The 23,702-nt window shown below is 52.0% G+C and overlaps 1 protein-coding gene across 1 annotated transcript in view; it reads right to left on the bottom strand.

Annotated features, from left to right (window-relative positions):
- Nucleotides 1-3,030: 3,030 nt before the first annotated feature.
- ADCY9 (adenylate cyclase 9) overlaps nt 3,031-23,702 on the bottom strand; it is a 97,880-nt gene continuing 77,208 nt past the window's right edge. Inside the window, exons 3-10 of the mRNA XM_075564357.1 lie at nt 22,763-22,867; nt 21,610-21,827; nt 17,353-17,455; nt 16,515-16,723; nt 15,872-16,031; nt 14,353-14,501; nt 12,014-12,055; nt 3,031-9,901 (exon numbers count right to left, since the gene is read on the bottom strand). Of these exons, the coding sequence (XP_075420472.1) occupies nt 8,725-9,901; nt 12,014-12,055; nt 14,353-14,501; nt 15,872-16,031; nt 16,515-16,723; nt 17,353-17,455; nt 21,610-21,827; nt 22,763-22,867 (2,163 nt within the window). The 3' untranslated portion in view covers nt 3,031-8,724. The remainder of the gene's footprint in view (nt 9,902-12,013; nt 12,056-14,352; nt 14,502-15,871; nt 16,032-16,514; nt 16,724-17,352; nt 17,456-21,609; nt 21,828-22,762; nt 22,868-23,702) is intronic.

The following is a 23,702-nucleotide window of genomic DNA, read 5'->3' as shown; positions in this document are numbered from 1 at the left end:
TCAGAGCCTTCAGATCTGAGCCTACTGCCATTTCACCAACACAATGGGCCATTTGGGAAGGAAGTGGAGACATTTAGAAAGGAGAAGTTTGTCAAGGATTAAAGGCAGCTTCTTAAGAGACTTTCTCTGGCCACATGATTCATGCAACATTAAAATATTCTCATTTTTTAATCCTAACTTTGTGGAAAATTGCCTCAAATCCCTTTTCTTGGAATAGTTGCACTCTGTCTTCTGATGTTTTAATTGAGTTAGTTTTTCCTGAAACTTCCTATGAACCTCATCTTTTACTATTTAAAAACACAGAGCACGGCAAAAGACAGTCGGTTGGGAACCTCAGAAGGCTATAAAAGTCCAGGTGGTGAGGTGGAGTTTCTTAATACTAATACATCTTCTATTCACGCAACTCCCACCAAATGCCTGGGGGGGGGGGCAGGCAAACGGAGCATGGGAAACACTAAGAGCGGCTTGTGACCACAGAGAGAGTTCTGGGGACAATCAAGGAAGAAGAGGCACCAGTGGGGCACATGGAAACCCCCTGCCTGAAGTGGGGGGGGGCAGTAGAGACCATGCCACACTGCGACCAGCGGCCGAGACAAGCGAGGAGCAGTGCCAACACTGAGTCTGTGCATCAGAGCAGTGGGCGAACTTCCTGGGCCACGTGACCGAGAGGTGGAGGACCACTCGTGGCTGCTGGCTGAAGGGCGCTGCAGGGGGGCACAGAGTGCTTCCTCACTGCTTTCAGAGGCTGACAGGGGTCAGCCCTCATCATTGTATTGCCTGTGAGTTCTGTGTAGCTGTTGCGAAGGGCTATCGGATCCAGTAGGGAGTGCGAAAGGAGGGATGGTGGGCACCAGAACAGGGAGAAAGAAGGATGGAGGGTGGAGGTCTGTCTGGCTTCTGCCTTGTGGCATTCATCGTGGACTACAATAAAGACGGATTCTCCTCTCCCCTGGGGAACCAAAGGGGCTCAGATGTGGCCTCTGTTCTGAATCAGACTGTAAATCTTGGAAACTCAGTATACAATTAATGATAGGAATAGGAGACTATGGACAAAACACAGCTCTTCTGCACGAAATAAACGTTTCGATAAATCTATCATGCCATCCAGAAGTTTTTACTCATCGGGAAAAATAAGTATCCTCTTGGCAAATCAAAATTACTGAACGATGCAGAACAAAACTCCAAATTCTCATGGAACCCGGATTTTCTGGAGTCATGAAAGCTAGGTGAATCTCCAGAAGCATTGCTCTGGGAGAATATTTAAACCCTAAAGCAAAAAATGCCCCCCGAAGTCTTCTTAAAACCAAATAATAGTTTAGCTTAACTAGCAAAGAATGTCCTCCTTGAGCACCATGCTCTTTTAGGATCAAACTGACACTAGCAACCCCAAAGATGCCATAGGAAACTTGGTGCAATGCGCCGGGCTGGCCACATTGTGTTCTGTTGGCCATGGGGTGGCTGTGAAGTAGGAGTAACTCAGCAGCACGTCCACCTGGTACAAAGGCAGGTTTGCATCTATGGGAAGTGAGTGTATGGGCGGAAAGGTGTTCCCATGGCGTCCCGTGGCGTGGCAGTGGGGAGGGGAGGTGTAGCCGGCAAGGAAGACTCTCTGGGAGCTCTGGGATAAGGGTGGGGTGGAGAGGGGTCCTGGGTAGGGTAGAGAACAGCAAGCACCTGGGGGTTGATAGAGGTGAGTGTGTCCTGGGAGGGGAATGGATGTGCATGAAACCCCAAAAATCAGTGTCTGGTAGGCCCAGTTCTGCAAGAGAGAGGCTCCTGAGACGGAGCAGCCGGGGAAGCAGTGACAGCGGTGGGGTGGTGAGTCGTGGAGAGTTGCCTTGGGAAACCAAGGGAGACCTGAGCAGAAGGTGGTAGAAAATTTGACTCCCTTTTACTTAACCCCCTAAACACAAACGAATCCCAACGGTTGTCCTGGTTCATCCTTAGGGACACTGTCCATCTCCCTCCCCGGCTAGGAAGCAGGGCTTTCATGAGAGCAGAAGGTCGGAGAAAGATACAGCAAGAACAACTCTTTCAGAAGGCGCGGTCACTTCTGCCTCCACACATGCACAGAACTGAGATGGATCTGCCAAGGCACTTGGTGGACCGGCCCCCATCTCCTGTTCCAGTAAGGTGAGGGCGAAACTCTTCACTAGGTGTCTGTTAATCCTTTAAATCCCCACCCCACCCCCACCCCCGCACCCCACCAGCCAAATCACTCTCAGCCAACCTCTGAGACCACCTGGGCCCTCCTGGAGCTGACTACAATCCTTGTCAGGAGAGTGTTGTTTGTAAAAGAAAATATTTGCTTTCACGTGGAAAAGGGCAAAAAAAGTTTGCTCTTACATGAATCGGGATCTTCTTTCATTGAGAGAGCAACACAGCACTGGGAAGTGATCTTCTCTGGATATTTCTCAGCGAGTTTTTTCTCTTTCGTGCTTGAGTATTCTATGGGGCCGGGAAGAAGAAAAATAATTCCTAATGGGTTAGAAAATGAGACTAGAGAGTTACATATGTCCACATGGAGAAGGGGATTTCCATTTCAGATAGGTCAAGATTTTCTTTTGTTCACTAGTGGAATCCACTGAGGCCTGGCCAGCAGGAGAGGCCTGGCTTCCATGACAGCTAGTTCTTGGGGTTTTGAATATTCCCAAATATTGCCGCCAAATTACAACCTGCATTCAGGTGGCTGTGGCGGTATTTGGTTCATTGTATGTACTCTGCCAATACTCAATGCCAGCTGGGTGTAATTGGAAGAAATTTTGTCTTTTATATGGAAACATGCTCAGAATGATCTTCAAGAATATTCAGGTAACCCAAGCATGAGACATCCAATTGTGAAATATATATATATATATATATATATTTTTTTTGATTTTTTTGTGAAATATATTTTTGATTAGAAATGTGAATATCAATGAACAGCAATGAACACTTTCAGTCCAGTTTCCTTCTTCTGTTTTAATAAATCAGTTTATGGGGACTTTTATAACAATCCGTACATCGATTGTATAAAGCACATTTGTACATATGTTGCCATCATCCATTTCAAAACATTTTCTTTCTACTTGAGCCCTTGTTAGCCAAGTTCCTGATGGAGGGCCCAGAAACATGTGGGGATGTCATATTTAGAGATATTCAGAATTACAAAGTCATCACACCTCAAGTTAGTGCAGAGTAGGGGTTCCTCGTGCTGTATCAAGAATAAGGAGCCCAGGGAGTAGTAGTTATGCAGTGGGCTGCAAGGTTGGCAGTTCAAAACCACCAACCGCTCTGCAAGACAAAGACGGGGCTTTCTACTCCAGTGAAGAGTTCCAGTCTAGGAAACTCAAAGGAGGCAGGTCTACCCTGTCCTATAGGGTCACTATGGGTCAGTATTGACTTGATGGCAGTTGAGTAAAGCCGATCAAGACCATGTATCTTTTCCTAGAGAAAGTAGCCACAACTTAACATTGCCTTATCAAAGGGTTTGGCGAGTTGAGAGCAAGAAGCTACTGCTGTTGATTAAGGTCTCAGTCTGATTGCTTCATCCCCTTCTCGTCCAGAGCGTCCCGCTATTCTCCGTCAGAGGCCCAGATAGTGGCCCCGATATGAGGATTATTGTTTTGTGGCAAGATGTCATCCATACCAAAGGCTGAAGTCTCTGATTGGCGTCAGAATGCTCCGTAGAAGCAATGATAGACTTCATCGTGTGTCCTTTGGACGTGGTATTGGGAGGGATGGGTCCCTGGACAAGAGCATCATGCTTGATAAAGCAGGGGTCAGGGAAGAAGAGGAGAGCCTCGAGGAGATGGATGGACACAGTGGGTTCACACAGAACCAGGCATGTGAGGAGGGTGCCGGACTGGACAGTGTCTTGTTTTGTAGGCCATAGGGCTGCTGTGAGCCCAAATTCATGGATCGGCACACACCAACGACCTTCAGGCCCAGCAGGAATGAGAATTTCCCAAGCTCAGATCACTCCACTATTCAGCCCCAGCTCTATGGAGTCACGTCATAAAAACACGAAACTCATCTTATAGAGAAGCTGTCTAAAAATAGGCCACTGAGATGGTGTTAAAATTACACATAGATGGTGTGCGAGTGTACTTTTCTTTTTTAAAAAAATCACTTTATTGGGGCTCATACAACTCTAATCACAATCCATACATCCATCCATTGTATCAAGCACATTGGTACATTTGTTGCCCTCATCATTCTCAAAACATTTGCTTTCTGCTTGAGCCCTTGGTATCAGCTAATTTGCCCCCTCCCTCATGAACCCTTGATAATTCATAAATTATTATTTTGTCATATCTTACACTGTCTGACATCTCCCTTCACCCTCTTTTCTGTTGTCCATCCCCCAGGGAGGAGGTTATAGGTAGATCCTTGTAATTGGTTCCCCTCGAGTGTACTTTTTCTTAATCATTTCCTTTCATTGATCTCCTTCCCCAGTTAGCTTCCTCTTCCTGGTACTTGGACCTATTGCTGGGGACCACAGCGAGAGATTTCCATGGCAGAGGAAAAAACCACCACGTGGGGAAAGGACACTAGAGAGAACACAGGGGACAATCCTGGGGCTGGTGGCAGGAACGGGAGGGAGGCTACAGTTCTGGCTGCTTTAGATCCTGGTACCCTTTCTTGCAGAAAGACTCCTTTTCTTAGAAGGCCTTCTGTGTGATGGAGATGGCTATGCGCTACTCTCCGGAAGGTTCCTGGGGATGCCTGTGGCACAGCCCCGGGATGAAGGCCTGCCCGTGCCAAAGACAGGTGTTCTCAGGGTCAGTGACAGCGGAGCCTACTGGGGGCCCAGGTTTCTTGGCTTTTGCAGAATCTATGATAGAGCCTCCACTCTGAACACCTGGCTCACCAAGAAGCAGCCTGTGAGGGAAGACGCTCAGAGGTTCCTGGAACCAACTGACCATGGCTCCCTGTGGGTCAGGGTAAACTGCACCCCACAGTTTTCAATGGTTGAGGTCCCGTGAGCAGACCACCAGCTCCTTCTTTGGAAGATGGATTCCATCTGTGGGTCAATTCAAGTCACTAATCTTTTCTGGTCACCCAGGACTCCCTCGGGAAACCCTGGAAGATCTAGTTTGGCTTCAGGTTTGGAGGTGTTATGAACCCCCTAAACAAGCAAACCCCAAACTCATCGAGTTGATGCTCAAGTGACCGTATAGGACAGGGTGGACTTAGACCTGTGGGTTAGCAACACTGTGACTCTTTATGGGAGTAGAAAGCCCTATTTTCTCCCGAGGAAGTGGCAGGTAGTTTCAAACTACTGACCTTGCAGTTAGCAGCCCAACGCATAACTGCTCTCCCACCAGGAGATGGACAAATCCTCCAAGATTTGTGCAAAGCACCACTTTTGTTTTTCTGCGTGAGACTCCTTGTCTTTAAGTAGACCCTAAAACAGGCTGGTGACTGTCCCCCCTGCCCCAGAACCACTGTGACCTGGTGTCCCAGTGACTGCCAGGAAGGAGTGACTTGGAATGTCTTCCAGAAAGCCTACTTCATTTCAAATGAACCATTGAGTTGCATAAGTGAATTATAAGCCAATAAAACTTAAAAACAAAACTACTTTCTCAGTGGGCCCCTTCCCTCCAACTGCTGTGGTGAAAACTGACTCAGAAGGCCCCATGAGGGATGTCTGTCACAAGCCAAACGTGTTCCACCTTTTATAAGATTCCATGTACTTATGTAAAATACATTCTTCTCTACTAAAATGAAGGGCAGGAGGTATTTCCATGAAAAAGACACAGGCGCAGACACAAATCGGAGTTGGCTTTTGCTGTTGCTGCCCTGTTTTCCCTAGGCATGCTGGGAAGAGAAAGCAAGAGTCCTGGCCAGGACCACAAAGTGTGGCCGGGGAGAGCGGGTGACAGCGTCCCACTCGGAGAGGAAGCACCAGGCACCACGCATTGAGGCTGAGGAATATTTTAATGTCCATTTCATCAGTGGATGCATTTTGAAATGACTCAGAATTTAACAATTTTTAAAAAGAGCAAGAGCGAAAGAAATTTTGAGAAGGCCAACCAGCTTGTTCGTGCTCGCTAAAGTTCACATGCCAGGCAGGATGTGACTGCATTTTTTGTTTTGTTTTCTTTCAGAAGTCACCTGTCAGAGAAAAGAAAGTAAAAGAAAAGTCGATGTTTTCCTTGAGAAGTCTACAAATTCAAATGATAGCTGTTTCTCTTTGGGGATGAGCCGCTATCATGAGCCCGTACAGCCCACCCAGCCGTTTGGCTTTCCATGTTGTGTGCCGATGTGCAAGGGGCACGCCGCAAGGGGAGTCGGCATCCCTGGGACCATGAGTGGTGGTGGGAGGGGCTCTCTGGGCTCCTGGTGGGCTTGGTAACCCAGCTTTGACATTGGCTGGCGGGGCAGGATGCTATGTGCTTGTTGGTCATGTATGTAGACATAACATTTGATCAGATCTGGGGGCGAGAGGAAAGTGGCAACTGCCACTTGGAGCAACTATGTACACACATTCAACGCCGAAGTATTGCTTCCTGCCCTAAGTGTGAGAGATGTCGCCGCCTGGAGGACATGTCCTTGTCGCCGGCACCTAAGTCCACCTTCCCCCAGCGGCCACTTGGTGATGGGCGATATTCTGCTTTGAGGTATGTTTTAGGGTAGGGATCTGGGGGGCAGGGGCGGGGCAGAGTGTCAGCGTCGCCAAGTGGCCCAGAAGGGACGTGTATACTGGCCGCATCTGAAGGCTCAGGGTTTGTTTCTGAGTGAGCCGCCACCAGGGGTTAACGAAGCGGTGCCTGGGTCACCTGGAAAATCAAGAATCACCAACACCTTTGTGGTCGGGGAAGGCCAGCTCGACAGGGAGGAGGCATGTGAGGACTGCCAGAGAGCATGATGGGAAGAAGGGAAGCTGGTACACTTCGGTGGGAACTGGCCCAGCCCTGTGAACCAGGAGGGAGGGAAGGCAGGGAGAGATGACACCTCTCACACACCCCTGAACCCTGCTGGAAAGAGACCCCAGTTCCTCCATTCAAGGTAGTGTTTGCTAAGGATAAAAATGACACTGTGCTGCTGAAGACGAGATAGGTGCTGCCACCGCCCCACTAGAAGACCAACCAGAAGCCACCTGCGTGTCCCTTGGCCTGGCCGCGCTGTGCCCCGCTCTCTCCGTGCAGACTCCGGCAGCAGCTGGGTGGTGGGTGACACCGGGGCTGCTGCAGCTACAGGGACTGAGCAGCGAAGAAGGAAATGCCCAAGGGTGGGCGGTGAGGACCGCCGTCCAGAAGGGGCTTCTGAGCTGAGCGCCAGCATCAGCCTGGGAGGAACTGCGGCCAAGGGGGAGTGGGGGGCTGCGGTCGCTGGAGCCCAGCTCTCTGTGTCTGTCAGGCTCAAAGTGACAAGACACGATGACAGGCCAGTGAGGAACAGTGCAGAGGTGGGGGCACACCTCAATTGCAGCCAGATGATTCTGTCCCTAATACAGCCTAAATGCACAACAGGGAGAAGGCCGGCTTCCCCCCAGCTGAGGAGGGCACCTGGTGGAGATGGAGCAGAGCCACGCTGTCTGTCCATCTGTCCGTGTGTGTGGTTGTGTATGTGTTCCATTCTACATGAGAAGGGGGTAACAGTGAGGGTTTCCCACCCTGTCATGTACCTGACTTCTACCCTCACCCAGAGCCCTTCTGGCAAGGGGCAGCTTGAGGTGGCCGGATGGCTAGCTGACACAGGTCCTCTTGAGTCTCCCTGCTCTGCCCTTCCCAGGCCTCAAGGTGGCCCTTCCTTCTACGAAGACCCCCCACCCCCACCCCAGCTCAGCTCCAACCACACTCACTCACACATGCACACGCTCCCAGACAAATAAATAAATAAATAAATGCAACCCTCAGCCATTTATTGTCTCTCCCCCTCCCTCCCTCTCTGGCGAGGCAGCCTCCAAGACTACCACCAGCTGGAAGAATACTTAGGGTGGGGGCCGGGGGCACAGGACGAGCAACGGCAATGAAGATCCCTGAGGCCCGGGCTCATGCGCCCCATGGGATGTGACCCACTCGTGTTTGCCATCTGGGCCTAAAGCCACCTGGCACAGGGAGGAGCCGGAAAGGAGGGGGCACAGTGGCTGCTCTCTACAGAGCCCTGGCTGTGTGCTCACCCTCTCTGCCCGCTGCACCCCTCGGATCCTGTGCCCCTTGGATACTCCCTTCCTGGTAAACTACTGGCACTTTTTATCAGTTTTGGAAATGTAGGGATGTGTGTGTGCGCGTGCGTGTGTGTGTGCACGTGCATGCACCCGCGGGTTTGTTTATGTAGAGGGGCAAATCCATGTCTAACACCATCATGTACTACAGACAGGGAAAAAAGGAATCTCGGAAACATTATATTAGCCAAATAAACAAAAATAGTGTCTCATGAGAAAAAGCAATAAAAGTGACCTCTCAACCACAGCTCTGTTTGCAAAGACAAGGAACACCGGAGCAGTGTCACCCCACCCTCCACCCCTCTGTGGCCCTGTCCCTAGCCGAGGAGGCCAAGGCCAGCCCCTGAAGGCACTTGTATCCTCCACACTGCTGAGTGGGTGACATGGAGGCGGAGACGTCCCAGGCGGGTGCACGTGGGAGAACAGGATGGGGTGAGCCCTGGATGCCCGTGATCCACATGGTGCTCAGGGCTGGGGTGTGGACAGCACACTGCCTCTGGGTGGCACCAGGTGCCTGGGCAGATGGGGGTGTTTCCAGGAGCAGAGCACCGCGGGCAGCCTTCACGTGCTGGTCACACACCCTCCGAGACATTGAGCTTCGTAAGCTCGTCAGCCTCCTCCAAGTCGCTTTCCTCTATGGCTGCGTCCAGACGGCGCCTTTCTTCCCCGCGGGCAGGCTCCTTCCAGGGCCTCTTGGAAGACAGGTGGGTGTCCTTGGGTGGTGTGCTGGTCTCGGGACCCAGAGACGCCCGGTCCAGGGTCTGTACGGAAGGCACCAGGTTGGAGATCTCATCGGTGGGCGAGCGCCCAATGCTGCCGTCCACCTGGACCCGGATGTCCGGGGAGATGGACAGCTGGTGCTGGGGCACCACCCCATTGTCCATGCACTTGGGGTAGAGGTAGGTCTTCATCTGACCTTTGCCCTTGACGTTCACAGTCCCTCGGTAGTCGAAGTCATAGCCCATCTTACTCAGGGCACGGTAGCTCTCCTCGCTCACCTGGATGCGGCACTCCACCCCTGTGGTGTCCATCCTGCTGGCGATGTTGACTGTGTCCCCCCAGATGTCATAGAGCAGCTTGGTGGTGCCGATGACGCCCGCCGTCAGGGGCCCGTGGTTGAAGCCGACGCGAAGCTTGAAGTTGAACCACAGCATATTGTTGTTGAAGTCGTCCACCACCCGCATCATCTCCTTGGCGAACTCGAACAGCGTCTGCAGGTGCTCCTGCGGGTGGCTGCTGGCCTGGCACTGGGCCGTGTTCAGGCCCGAGGCGGCCATGTAGGTGGCCCCGATGGTCTTGATCTTCTCGATGCTGCTATAGTCGGGCTTGCTCAGGAGCTCGTCAAAGTCCCCGATGAGCTCGTTGAGGACGCGGTAGCACTCTTTGCCCCCCTCGTAGTTCTCCTCGTAGAACTCGCTGAAGTTGACGATGCTGGCGAAGATGACTCCGCCACTGTCGTGGTTCTTGGAGTAGGTCTGCGAGACCTTGAGCTGCTCAGCCACGTGGTAGGGGATGATGTTCCGCAGTAGCCAGTCAGCCTGGTCCCGCATGCTCTGGATCTTGGTGCGGTGGAGGTCAGCCTCGACATCGCCGTGGTAGTGCAGGCGGTAGCTGACTTCAAACTCTCGATTCAGGAACCACACCAGGAGCAGCAGGAGGAAGACGACGAGCAGAGCCTCCTGGCCAATCAGACTGGCCGGTTTCTGGCCATCATGCAGGAGGGAGCCATTGCAGGAGCTCCCCTGGGAACTGAGTAAAGGAGAGAAAGGACAGGCCCTTGTGAACGCTTCTCTGGGGGAGAGGAGGCGGCCCTGCCCATCAGGGTGTTCAGAGAGCCCCACCAGCCAGCAGCCTTCCGCCCCTAGGTGCCCCCGAGCCATCACGTCCATTTGTCTGGCTAACTAACCGTACAGAGTGGCTAATGTCACTAGCGCCTTTAATAAGTACTTATTGAAGAAGAAAAAAAGATCAGAGTGGCTTTTCAGAAGTTTTTAATGTCTTGATTTTCAAAAATTTTTTTCTTTCTTTCCCCCAACATTTCAGTTTGGAAACTTGACAGACTAGGAAAATCCTTGTTTCTCTTGAAAACAGCAGCAGGCTCGTAAAATAAACACCCTGCACCTGGACTCCTCAACCGTTACAATTTTGTCCTTCTGCTTCTCTGTCTCTCTCTCAAGTGACACTTCCCTACGTAACCAGCGCCACCACCATCTGCACCCGAGACCTGCGCTGATCCTTAAGAATGTTCTCCAGTGTGCGCTCGCTCCTTAGAGGGCTAGAACCTCTCTGCTTCTCAAATAACTCACGATTTCACAAAGAATCCTCATACATTCTCTACTCATATGAAAGCTGGGCAAAATACCAGTTCTCCCCACTCTGGGCTGGCTCGGTTTTGCCCAAACCTTGGAAGACAGCACTCAATAACAGTCCTGAAGAGTAGGTCCACGTGAAGGGGAGCCAATCCATTAGCACAAACGATGGAGAAGCCAGTGTCCTTGTGCTCTTACGGGATTTCAAAACATGGGTGCCACTTAGCCACCCGATGGACCTGTGGGCCACGCCATCTTCCAAACACCTGTGCGCGTGGGGCATGTCTGAGTGCGCAGGGAAGGATCTGTCCTAGTGTGGCCCCTAGAGGGGTGAGCTGGGTCACTGGAAAAGGTGTGCATTTAGGACTTGGCCAGGAAGTCCTGAACTGCTCTCCTGAGCAGCTGAACCAGCTTCGATACCCTTCGATCTTCCAGCCCGGTGTTTCCCAAAGTGCGCGACCCCCTCCACTCCCGGGGTGGGGGGAGTAGTGGTGCAACAACCCCGGGGGGCTGCAGAAGAGATGCCTACATTTTATCCTGGATAATGGGCTCTACTTCCAGTTTTTCATTGCTGGGGGTGGAGGTGTCAGTTTGTTTCTGAAAAGGGGAGCAGTAGGCCAAATAAATCTGGGAACCCGTGCTATAGGCCTTTGTGGAAGCAAACTGCTATATCGTTCTGAGGGGCAGCTGGTGGGTTTCGAACTGCCAACCTTCTGGTTAGTAGCCAACCGCTTAACCACTGTGCTACCAGAGCTCCTCCAAGGGCCAAGGAGCCGATACATTTTAGACACCACCAGAGAAGTGGCCTGTAGCAGTTTGTTCCATGTACTGGGCGTGCGCACTGCATCTAGGAATGATAGTTATCTAAATTTGCGAAGACTTTACAGTAACGAGAGACTATTTCATTGTCTGCCTTCTAGCCACATTGCCCTTTTTATCCATTTTTGCCAATCTGTCTACAGAGGTCTTAATTAGAATACAACATAAATCTGTTGTCAGTGCGTCGATTCCGACTCCTAATTTCCTGTCTGCTTTGATTTTCCTCTGTCTCTGTCAATAAGTTCCTCTTGCTGTGTGTGATTGTTTCAGAGACTCTGCCTTAAAAGTTTGGCAGTGATTCCAGTTTCTTTTCTCTAGATTTACGCCTGCCTCTAATTTTTGGAATTGATTTTAATGTTCAGAGCAAAGCAAGGGCTTAACACTGACCCTCTCCAATTTCCCGTCGGCCTTTTCTTTTCTTTCTTTTTTTTCCTCCCATCGGCCTTTTCAAAGAACTGGGGGAGCACCACGTCATTATCTCCCCTTGGCTGGCACATATGCTTCACGTCCCACTTAGATGTGAACTCACTCTGGCCATCACTTTATTTTCTCAGAGAAGGACGGGAACTATGATTCGATATTCTAACCAGTAGGGAGGGTCCACCTTCTCCGTTTATCGGGTGTGCGCACACGGTTTGTTTTATTGAAGACAGTTTCCAGAAAGGTTGGAAATCAGCACTGGCCACAGAGCTCCTCCCTTTCTGCCAACACAGGCTCAGGAGCTGGCGCTTACCTGTAGTTCTGGGTGGCATCGAGGTGCGAGGTCACCACGGAGCTGAAACGAAAACACAGGACAAGATGAATATAGGAGAGCAAGGGCGGCATTACACAAAGTGAGAGGAGCTTCGACAAACAGCTTTTCTGTTTGTTTGCTTGTTAATGCGAAGATAAAATTACACAGGTCAGGGTCATTTATCTAATAATTTGATAAAACCAAAACTTAACTCCCTTCCATGGGAGCCAATTCTGACTCTTGGTGACCCTTCAGGACAGGGTAGCGCTGCCCCTGTGGGTTTCAGAGACTGTCACGCTTTACAGAAGTGGACAGCCTCGTGTTTCTCCTACGGAGCACCTGATGGTTTCCAAGTTAGCAGCCCAAGGTTAACAGCCCAGTGCACATCAACTACGCCCCCAGGGCTTGTTAATTCATTAAGGAAGACCAACGCATAGCAGCAATACGATCTCTCAAAGGCCTTTTGACTGGCCATGAGAACAAGCTCAGAATGTAACGAAGCACTTGTTTCACTGGCTAAGACTTATTCACGCTGTCCTTTGGGCTGGGGACCCCATTCCCCACTTCCAAAGGGGGTCATTCCATCAAGGACATCTGAAGGCGCTGGCAGGTCATTGTCATGGGCAGAAAAGGCGCCCTGGGCAGAGTCCTGCTGACTTACGCCCACTGCCAGCATAGGCGATCATACACCTGAACGGTGAATGGAGCCGGGCACGCAGCGACACTAAGGCTGAATCCTCACACTTAGAAGTGATGATGGGTCTGGGTGCAAGGCACGACGCTGGCACTCCCTTCTGGAGGCTCACTGTGTGTCTGCTGCCACCTGAGGGGGGACTGTGTTCACAGGCATCCAGTCAGCTGAAAGAGGTCAGAAGCCACAAAGCCAGAGTTGCAAATGCACAAGAGGCCAATGGGGCGCTCAGCAGGGACTGCGATGGCGGGTCTTTTGGGAGGTACATTTTCCCAAGAGGAACTTGGGCACTGCAGGAGTTAGTGCGCGGCTGCCCAAAGGTCAGCGGTTCAAATGCACCAGTCACACAGTGGGAGAAAGGCAATGGCGGGCTGCTTCCTCAGGGAGCCACACAGCTTTGGAACATGGAGGGCAGTCGCACTCTGCGCCCTGGCTCACTATGCATCGGAAGCCACTCGGCAGCAGCAGAGTTTGGTTTCTTGGGTCTAGGTCACCAGCCCCCGGAGTCTAGATCACCAAGGCGCCCTGGAGGGATCTGAACCACCAAGCTTTGGTAAGCCACCCAGTGTGCTCCGTGTCCTGACGTGACATGTGCTGAGGGTGATTTTCAGTACGAGCTCCATGTTGGGGCAGGCAGTAAGGGCTACAGAGTGTTCTGGCCAGGGCTTTGACTACGACGTCATTTCTCCCATGTGCCTGCGCGACTCTACGACGAAGAGCAAGTTCCAGAGCCTCTCTGACATCCACGACGACCCTGTCTTTTTATGGCCGTCTCTTTTCTTCATGTGTGAAGTTCTTGAACCGACACGTCACGAGGTCTTCCTTAATCAGTTCAGTGTGTCCAGTATGTTCTTGAGATGGGAGAGACTCAGACTGAGAAGACTTGAAGGGCTTGCTGATGAAGATCAAGATGGCAGCCTTCGGTCTGGATTATAGCTCACTGTCACGATGACTGAAATCCCCACAAGTGGACCAAGAGGGGACATCAGGAAAAACGGGTGTTGTCAAGAATTTTGTCTTGCTTGGATCCACAATCAATGCTCATGGAAGCAGCAATTTAAAAGACATGTTGCATTGGTAGGCCAATCTGCTGCACAGCCCTCTTTAAAGCGTGAAAAGCAAGGATGTCCCCTTGAGGACTGAGGCGCACCTGACCTAAAACATGGCATTTTCATTGCTATGACCATATGTGTCTGAGGTGGGCCACGAAGTAAGGAGGACTGAAGAAGCATGGGTGCGTGGGGACTGAGGTACTGGCAAAGACTGCGTTAAGGCCCACGCACTGCCTATAGGACAAGCACATTCGTCTTGGAAGAAGGACAGCTGGAATGCTCTTTGAGCAAAAGATGGCTAGGTTTCATCAGATGTACTTGGGAGGCCAGGGGACCGGTCCCTGGGAAGGGACGTCATGCTTGGTAAAGTACGAGGGCAGTGAAAGAGAGAATGACCTCTGACAGGGGTAGTGACACAGAGGCTGCATCAAGGGGCTCAAACCCAAGAACAATTGTGAAGATGGCACAGGACCGGACAGTGTTTGCTATGAGTTGGAATGGACTCAACAGACCGAAGGACAATAACAGCCCAGAAGAGCACGCAGGGCCTAGAGCTAAGAGGGGTCAGCACGGCCACGTGTCACGTGACTGCATACCTGTCCGGGCACAGGGAGATGTAGAGCAGGAGCAGGGGCCCGGCTCCGACGACGGTGGCCAGTGAGGACCGCATCCAGGAGCTGAGCTGGCAGAAGTTGCAGTACTGCACGACAGCGACCAGGACAGCCGAGCACACAAACATGGTGAACTGCAACGAGACCGGCTGTCAGCACCCTGCCCGTCACCGCCGTAACTGCAGACGATGGCTTGTCCACTGCTTGAACGCGGGGGGGGGGGGGGGCCCTTTCCACCCCCACACCTTGCAGACAAAGCCACGTGGAAGTCCTGGGCCTGGGCCTGGACCTGTGAGTCTGACTCTGGGGAAATAGGCTCTTTGACGATGTCTTTACCCCAAATTCCTCTGACTCGCAGCAGATCTACAGGCTAGAGTAGAACTGCCCCTGTGGGTTATGAATCTTTATGGGCGTGGAAAGCCTTGTCTTTTCCCCACGGAGTGGCTGCTGGGTTCAAAATGCTAACCTGTGGTTAGCAGCACGGCGCCTGATGACGTTGTGAGTGAAGGGTACTGTGAAGCCAGGTGGGCCCTATTTCAACGCCAGTCGTATCCTTACAAAGAGACACAAAGGGACGGTGGCCACGGGACGCTGGAAGCCAAGGAACGAGTGAAACCAACAGGAGCTGGGGGGCTGAGGGGGGTGGGGGGATGGAACATGGAACAGAGTCTCGCTCAGAGTCTCCATGGGCATCAACGAGGCTGACACCCTGGTCTCTGACCCCTTGTCCCCAGGGCTGAGGGACAATACATTCCTGTTCTTCTAAGCCACCCAGCGTGTGTGTGTGTTTCAACGTTTTTTTATAGCAGTCCTATGAAACCAACACACAGGCATGCCTTTATTCCTGTGTAATGTACAAATATTGCTGATGGCACAAAATGGCTCTGCAATCCACAGAAATTCTTCCCGTTGGCTGGCCAGGAGTTTGAGGCAGAACCCACACTTCTGCAGGTCAAACACGCAGAGCTTGAACGTGCAGGCTCACACTGCACCTACTAGTTTCTCCTGTGCCCGCTAATTTGGTGGAAAGGAGTCCTGGTGGCGTCATAGGTAAGCACATTGGTTTGCTGACGCAAGGTCGGCAGTTCAAACCCACCAGCCACTCTGTGGGAGAAAGACCAGGCTGTCCGCCCCCGTGAAGAAAGGCTCATGTCCCCTGTGTTGTGGACACAATCCTATTTGGAATCGAGTTTCCTTGGTTATAGTAATGCGGCCATCTCAGTGTGGGGTGTGTCCCACACCAACTCGCTTTTGAGATCCAAAGACAGCACATCTAACACAGAGATGAGCAAACACAAACAGGGAAAGACAGATGCCACATGGAGATCACCAAGGAGCCAACAGAGGGAGAGCCCCACCCCTAGAGCCAGTGCCCTGGACTCAGAAGTCCAGCCTCCTGACCTGTGAGCAAGTGAAGGAACTTGTGTTTGTAAGAGCAAGCCCCTTGCGATACATCTGTCAGAGCAGCATCACCCACAAAACCCAGCGCGAGGCCTTCACTTACATGGATGTTTGTCTCAAACTCAGTGGTGACGTGTGAGTAGACGGCGAGGGCGGGGAGAGACACCAGGATTGCTCCAATGAAATGCCGAGGGAGCCAGCCAGCTATCCACTCCAGCAGGCGCTTGGTGCATGTCATGACGTCCTCCAGGAAGAACACCATCCTGTCATGGGGCGAGAGGCTGAGCATGCGCAGGGGCGCTGTGGGTGACTAAGGTGGGCCACCCACCCACCCCCTTTTGGGAACTGGATCACTGCCTGCAGTATCCCACCCTTTGCTTTCAGTAGATGGCTTCCTGCAGCTCATCAGACACTGTGCTCAGGGCACTTGTTATGTTTGGACTGTGGGTTTCTACATGGCACTTGTGACGGCTAATTTTCTGTGGCCACTTGGCCAGCTCGGATGCCCAGCCATCTGGGGAAACACAAATCCAGGGGTCGTGTGCAGACGGCATTGAGCCTCCCGTGGGGAGGAGGTCCATCTGTGTCTGTGGAGGAAGGAAATGGGGCCCCGTGCCCTGGGATCTGCCTAGAGAAGCCAGGTGGCAGTGTTGCAGGTGGGTGGCTCTGTCCCTGGTCCTCAAACGGGAAGATGGAGGTGGAGGTGAGGTGACCCTTACCGGGTGACCGTCCCGGCCAGCCTTTACCTGACGGAGACGATGAGGGAGAGCAGCTCCAGCAGCAGGGCGGTGCCGAAGATGGCCAGGGCGGCGGGTGGCGGGGGCAGGGAGGTGGCCCCGTACTTCAGGAAGCAGGTGACTGAGAGGACCAGGAACACGGTGGCGGACAAAAACACATCGAGGAGGGAGCTGAAGGTGGCACTGGCAAACGTCTTCACGGGAGCATTCCTGATGACCTGTGGGGGCAGGGGCAGGAGGCAGGGTATGAGGCAGCCGGGCCTGCGACTCAGACAGGCACGCAGCCCTGGCGGAGAGGGGTCTAGTTGGGGGCAGCGTGTGTCCTCTGGTGGCAGTGGTATCTGTGCTGACAGGGAAAGGAGGGCAGGAGGCACAGCCATCGTGAGTGAGGCCTGCAGCAGGTGCAGTGGGGACCAGTCTGACGGAGGAAGGCAGAGGTCTCCTGGGCTGTCTGTCCTACTGCAGAGGAGAGCTGCCCGGGTGAGATGCCCATGGCAGGTGCGTCTGGTGGCAGGTATATGGGTGAGACACTGGCAGGACCAGCACAGGCCTTTCCTAGCTCTCTGCCCCCCCGGCTGTGTGGGGCCTTCCAGGTGGGGGCACAGCAGGGAGGGGGCTGGGAATAGACCATCCACAGAGGGAAGGGATCGGGCAATGACAAGGCTGGGCTATCTGATAGGGGAGGACAGAACGACTTGGTCTCCTTGCTTTCACACAGGTAAATTCATACACAGATGCGACTGTGGGGGACCAAGGCAAGCCTTCCCCTCCTGGTCAGTCAGAGGAAAAACCCACATGGGTAAGGTTGTGGGGACCCCAAACAGAGATCTGTTGCCACGGGGCACACCTCCTCTTGGTAGCTGGTCCTGTACGTGCCCTCCAGCTCCCGGTCCAGGAAGTTCAGGCTGAACTGGTTGATGGGCGGCTTGAAAAAGTAATCTTTCATCAGGCTGGAAGAGACAAGGGTACACCGGGTCAGCACCGAGGAAGAGCCGGGGTCCCCGGCCAGGCCCTGCTCGCAAAGCCTCTCAAAAGCCGCACTGGCGAGTCCCTCCTAAGAGGGCTGCCCTCCTCATCCTGGACAAACCTTTATGCGCTAAACACTAGCACATTCCGTGTCCTGCCACCAGCCCCTGCTGTGTGACCTGAGTCACTAGAGCCTTGCTGCCCAACACTCAGGGTGAGAAGGGGTGTCAGTGGTGGGCACGGACTAGGAAGCTGAAGAAGAGTCAATGCGTTGGGCTGAGGGTGCTAGGGAAGCCAAGGAGAGGAGCATGGCCTGCCAACAGGGCAGACCCATCTGCCCCGGAAGAAGGCCGGCTTTGGAAACTAGGCTGGCGGGACGTGCTGTTGCATCCTCGTCAGGGAAGGTCAGTCCCTGGAGAAGGACCTGTGATTGGTGAGGCAGAGGGGCAGCTAACAAAGGGAAGTGCTTCAACAAGATGGGCTTGTCCTGACACCAGGGGCTCAAACAGGAGAACAAGGGCACAGGGCCGGCAGGGCTTCCTTCTGCTGGAGTGGAGCGGGAGGAACCAGACCAAGTGCTGAGCTGAGTGTGAGCCTGACAAGCAGCCGGCTCCGGCACATGTGCTTCCACAGAGCCCAGTAGCACGGAGGACACACTTACTCTGTGCCTAAACTTGGAAGGAAAAGAGAAAACCTTCCCCGCGTGGGGGGCCACACTGCACCTGAAAGCCGGACGCACAGTGGGCGTGCGGTGACAGTCTGGTGGCAGAATCAACACTGCTGCACAGACAGTCCCCGGCTACTCACCATCCACGTGACACGCAACTCCTATTTGCCTTGTAAGCCAGTCTGTGATGTCTATAGAACTAAACAGGAACAGACCCCCAGTTTTATAACTGGGCAGATTCAGCACAGTGTCCGCAACGGGAAAAATTTCGTGTTGAAGTTCTGGAATGGGAGACTTGGGAGAGGCAGAGTGGGCCTTTCAGGAGCCTGTCTCTGAAGAGTGACCTGTAAGCACAATGGTCGGCAGCCATTGTAAGGCAGGGCGTCGCCACCTGTGAGTGGGGCAGCTTTGCCCTGTGCTCACCACCGAGGGCAGGTGATCTGGCTGCTAGGTAATGCATATGCTGGTTAGTCTTCCATCAGGAGAGACGAACATTCCAGCAAGGCTCTGACCCCTGGTTTTCCCTGTCCCAGCATCCTTACAGTTTAGCTTAACTTTGAAAACCTGGCCGGGGTCTGCCCCACGAGGCTTCCTTGGCCAGGAGTGGAGCAGGCAGAGCCGCGGGAAGGGAAGCCCTGTCCCGGGCAGAGCTGCTCTGTGCTGTCCTCTTCAGTACCAGGGGCTCGGCTTTCGGGCGGTGGAGCAGCTCCTTTGGGAAAAACCTGCCCACAGATAGTAAGTAGGAACTCTATGCAAAACAGAACCCCCGCACCACCACCCTGTGATCTGAAGGCAGCACTAGATAGTCGCCCCAACCCCACTCAACCCCAGTCTTCTTCTTTCTGCCTTCAGGTCCATTCTGACTCATCGTGACCCTGGTCAGGTGGAGACTGGAGCGGAGCTACAACTTGGAAGGAGACAGCACCTGCTGAAGTTCCCGTGTTTTATATGGTTTGTCCAAGGAAAGGCATCAGTCTGGATCATAAACAAAGTAGCTAAAACTCAGATAGAAATCCCACAGACTTAACGGCATTGAAAAACCAAAAACTTTAAGAGCCTGGGCTGACCAGAAACAGAAAGCAGAGCTTCATCACAGGGGCTTACACAGAAGGTGTTTCAAGGAAGGGGGAAACGTGCAGATACGAAGCAGGGCAGGAACGTGGTGCTGCGCAGTTTCCCCATCACCACAGTGCAGCGGCTCATTCTGCTAAGGCAGCATTTCTCAACCTGTGGGTTGCGACCCCTTTGGGGGTCGAACAACCCTTTCACAGGGGTTACCCGAGTCATAACAGGAGCAAAATTACAGTTACGAAATAGCAACAAAAACAATCTTATGGCTGGGGGGTCCCCACAACATGGTGACCCTTTAATAGGGTCGCGGCCTTAGGAAGGGTGAGAACCACTGCTGTCAGGGCTGCCTTCATGGGGAAGCCATTCTCCATCCACCCTGTGGCCCTGATCTTGCCCCTTCAGACTTCTTCTTGTTCCCCAAACTCAAAGAACATGTCAACGGAGCAGGAGTTGAGGCCTTCCAGGAGGCCACGTTGCATGAGTCAAAGAGCACGGGGAAGGGTCAGAGGGAAATGCTGCTTCAGAACCGTATAGACTCGGGGGGAGGGCGCACTAGCACTGACTGCGAGCACACAACTCATTTGAAAGGCGATTTAACCACGGGGCGGTGTGGAAATGTTCTAAAATTGATGTGGTAATGGTCGAACTATTGACTCGTAAGATATGTAAATCCTGTGCCAATAAAACTGTTCCAGGGGGAAACTGTACACACTTAGATGGAGGACGTGCTGAGCAGCAGTGGCTTCCCATTTTGATATTTGTGCTTCATAAAGGAGTCTGTGAATTTGTACTGTTTTTGACTCAAAAAACCCAGGCACAACCCACCGCAAGGGAGAAGGAAGGGCATTGTGTAACGATGAGGGGTCCATTTGCCAGGGCATCATAACCATAATAAATATTTATGCACCAACGACAGAACTCCAAAACACGCACAACACACTCTAGCAGCACTGGACTGAGCCAGCACCAACACTAACTATTCCAGCACACAGCAAAGGGAAGACCGCTTCTGAATCTTTCCATTGCATCAGGGCGACGCTGATCCCACACCCAGGCAAGTCACCACCAGAAAAGGAGATTCTAGAACAATGTCTCTCACTAATCAATCTCATTACGAGGAGGGCTCTTTGGCGAAACAGTTGAATCTGGAGCGGGACAAGGAAGGTATAAGTTGAGGTTGTAATATCTTTTGGGGGCTAGAAAATAAGAAATTTGTCTCAACAAATGATGGGAGAATGTGTCCTAAGAGCAGTCATCCTAATGGGGCTCTTGAAGGCCAAGGCTCGGAAATATAATAGGGAGCGTGGTGAATTGCAGACAGCCCCTTACAGGAATCGTTCAGGTTGGTGACGGATGGGTGGAGGGATAATGGATAGAGAAGGGTCTTCTTTGCAGTGCAACGCCAAATGCTAAGTGGGCAGAAGTGCCACGGTTGGGAAGGCACCATTTGGATCGTTTTAGGCAAGACTGGCCAATGGATCTTAAATGCAGGGGCATCTAATGAAGAACGGGCGCTTACATGATCTTCAGGAATCTTCCGACAGACTGTTTATTACCTCTAAGGAGAAAATAATAATCCCGGCTTGGAGAACTGGACCGCATGTTCCCCCAGTTGATCACACTCAGCATCACCACTGAGGTGTCCTACAAGAACCTGAGAAGAACCCAACCTCACGTTTGCAGTATCCTGGCCACACCAATGCACAATCGTAATCCTATGGCAAGGAGACACTTCACAAATGCAACCCCATCTCCTAGATTTCTCCAGAGCGTCAGCATCATGGACCACAACGAGTGGCTGAGAACTAGAAGTCTGAGAGGCATGGCGACTGAGCACACTGCGTGACCCGGGGCTGATGGGGGCCTGGGCTGGAAGGAACACAGTGCTGGGAAGGCCTCTTTGGCTGACTGATTAACCTGAGTACAAGTAGATAAATATTGGATCAGGGCTCATTTTCTTGAATTTGACCACATAAATGTGATCGTGTAAGAGAACATCCGATTGTTTTTCACAAAACACACGCAGAGCTATGATGTAGGATGTAGCTGACCATCAAATGGTTTATAAAATGAACTTCACGTATGATGAGGCTTCAAAAAGTTCATGGAAAAATGGGATTAACTGCTAACAAAGGTTTTTCCATGAAGTTTTTAATTCCCATCGGGGATAGTAAGGGAAAGAGAACAATTCAACAGAGTTAAAGATTAAAAGCTGGGGGTTCTGAGCAAAGGTTTTAATGGGAATTCTTTCTATTTCTCTGGGACCGTTTCTGATTTTGAAATGACTTCACGCTAAAATAAAATAAGATGCTGACAATAGAGAACAGACCCTTGGAAGCACAAAGGTAGGGGCTGGAACCTGCCACGCTTTACTCTTGAGGAGCTTCGCTTCAATCTCACCTGTCTTCTTTGATGACATCAACAAAATGAGCATCTGTTTTCTCCCGGATGTTCTTGAATCTCAGTGGAAGGAGAGCAGACTGGTCCAAGCTCACCCCTGCCCACCGTCCCTTTTCCTGCAGAATCTCACACAGGGAGGTCTGACTGTTGGTGAGCTTCTCCTCTGGTGGAGGGTTTAGCAGTCCGTTCTGGGTTTTGGAATTAGGCCCTCCAGAAGCCTGCCTCAAGACAAGGGGGCAATAAACACAGGGGTTAGCGTGTAGGCATGAGCCAACACTTCTTTCCACCTCCAGCTTCTCTGCCATCCTGGTATCCCACTCTCCCAGCAGCAGGCTCAACTTCACAGGGGCCAGCACCTTAAGATCTCTGTTCTCTACCCTTCTACCTCTCCCCCTTACCATCTCTGCATCTCAAGGGTCCCCGCAACTAGGAAGGTACTATCAGGGAAAGAGGCGGGGAGGGGGTTGGGAAGGACGCTGACAGGAGTCAAGGCCCTAGGACAGAGCTAGCATTCCGGAGAGCAGTGCGGAGGGCTCCTTGGAGGAGGGAGGATGGGGCTAGGGAAAGGAAGCCTTGAGCTGAGAGGCTGCATCTTAAGAAAAGTTGGGTAAACGTCGAGGATTAGATTTCCGGCGGGACTAGTGTCTGTGAGAGACGGCCCACAGCTCCTTTGGCAGAGGACGACTGCGACGCAGTTTCCCTAGGGAATTCGGCCTTCGTAAGCGGTCTTGAAAAAGCTCACGAATCTGGTCTTTACTTTGCTTTCCACTTGGTTCCTGGCCCTGGTCTCAAAGTCTCCAGAAGTCCCACTGCTGCTTGCTCTAATTCCAAGCCCCTCATCATCTCAAAGGACGGCTCTTCTTCTCTTTGCACATCTGCTTTCGATCGTGTTTTGAGCCCCATGTCTAGCTGTTTAGAGCCTTCCCTAACTTCCCTAATCCGTCCGTCTTTAACCTCTCACTCGCCACAAAGGGAGTCAGTTGTATCTCTCCATCTTGCTATGTATTCATCTACTGAGAACTCACAGACCTAAGAGGCATGGAGGCATGGGTGGTGTTGTTCGCCCAACGGAGAATCTGAGCAGAAAGAATGTCACGCGGGTGGATGAGTCAGGAGAGGAAGATATAGGAAGTCACGGCCATAAGCGTGTTACCTTGGTGTTGTGTTTATGGTCATCTTGGCAGCCATTTTGTACAGCGCCTCCTTCTGCACCAGCTTCAGATTTGGGAGCAAAGGTAATTCCACACGAAGGGCAGGTCTACAAGAAAAACACAAACCATCAGAATTGACTCGGAAAACCCAGCCACTAGACATGACTCAAGCAAATCCCCCTGTGCTGCAATTTCTGTCATCCGGGGTGATGGAAATCAACAGGAAGGCTTGCCTGACCACCCAAGGGTGAGTCAAAAGGAAGCCAGGAAAATAAAAACAGAAACACACAGTCATACAAATGCTCATAGCAATATTATTCATAACAACAACAAATGGGAAATAACTCAAGTGGGTCAACAAAACGTGGTATATCTATGCAATGGAATACTATTTGGCCCCCAAAAGGAAGGATGTACTGATTCAGGCTACAACCGAGGTGAACCTGGAAGACATTGGTCTAGTGAAGGAGTCAGTCAGTCACAAGATGTTGAGAATTGGCAAGTCTACAGATAAAGGAAGTAGACGGGAAGTTGCCAGGGGCCGGGAGGAGGGAAAGACAGGAAGTGACTTCTACAGCTATCACAAGTAAAGCTACACTAAAAAGTAAAGCCCCACGACTGTTGTGTCATTTTTGACTCATCGCCGCCCTACAGGACAGAGTCGAGTTGCTCCACGGTCATCTTTACAGAGGCACATGGCCACATCTTTCTTCCTTGGCACGGCTGGTGGGCTCACACGGGTGACCTTTCCGCCAGCAGCTGGGTTCTTTAGCCTTTGTGCCACCAGAGCTCCTTCTTGGCTATCGCAAACCAGGATCGACCTCAAACACATCTATGTCAAAGGAATATTATCAGGGAAAAGTGAGGAGATACACATCAAGAATATCAAAAGTATGCTAGATCATCTTCATCAGGTACACCAATTTTAACCACTTCCTATAA

This window comes from Tenrec ecaudatus, chromosome 12, assembly GCF_050624435.1.
Source record: "Tenrec ecaudatus isolate mTenEca1 chromosome 12, mTenEca1.hap1, whole genome shotgun sequence".
NCBI lineage: Eukaryota > Metazoa > Chordata > Mammalia > Afrosoricida > Tenrecidae > Tenrec > Tenrec ecaudatus.
The sequence above is the reverse complement of the archived record's forward strand: the minus strand, read 5'-3'. Positions and strand labels throughout refer to the sequence as shown.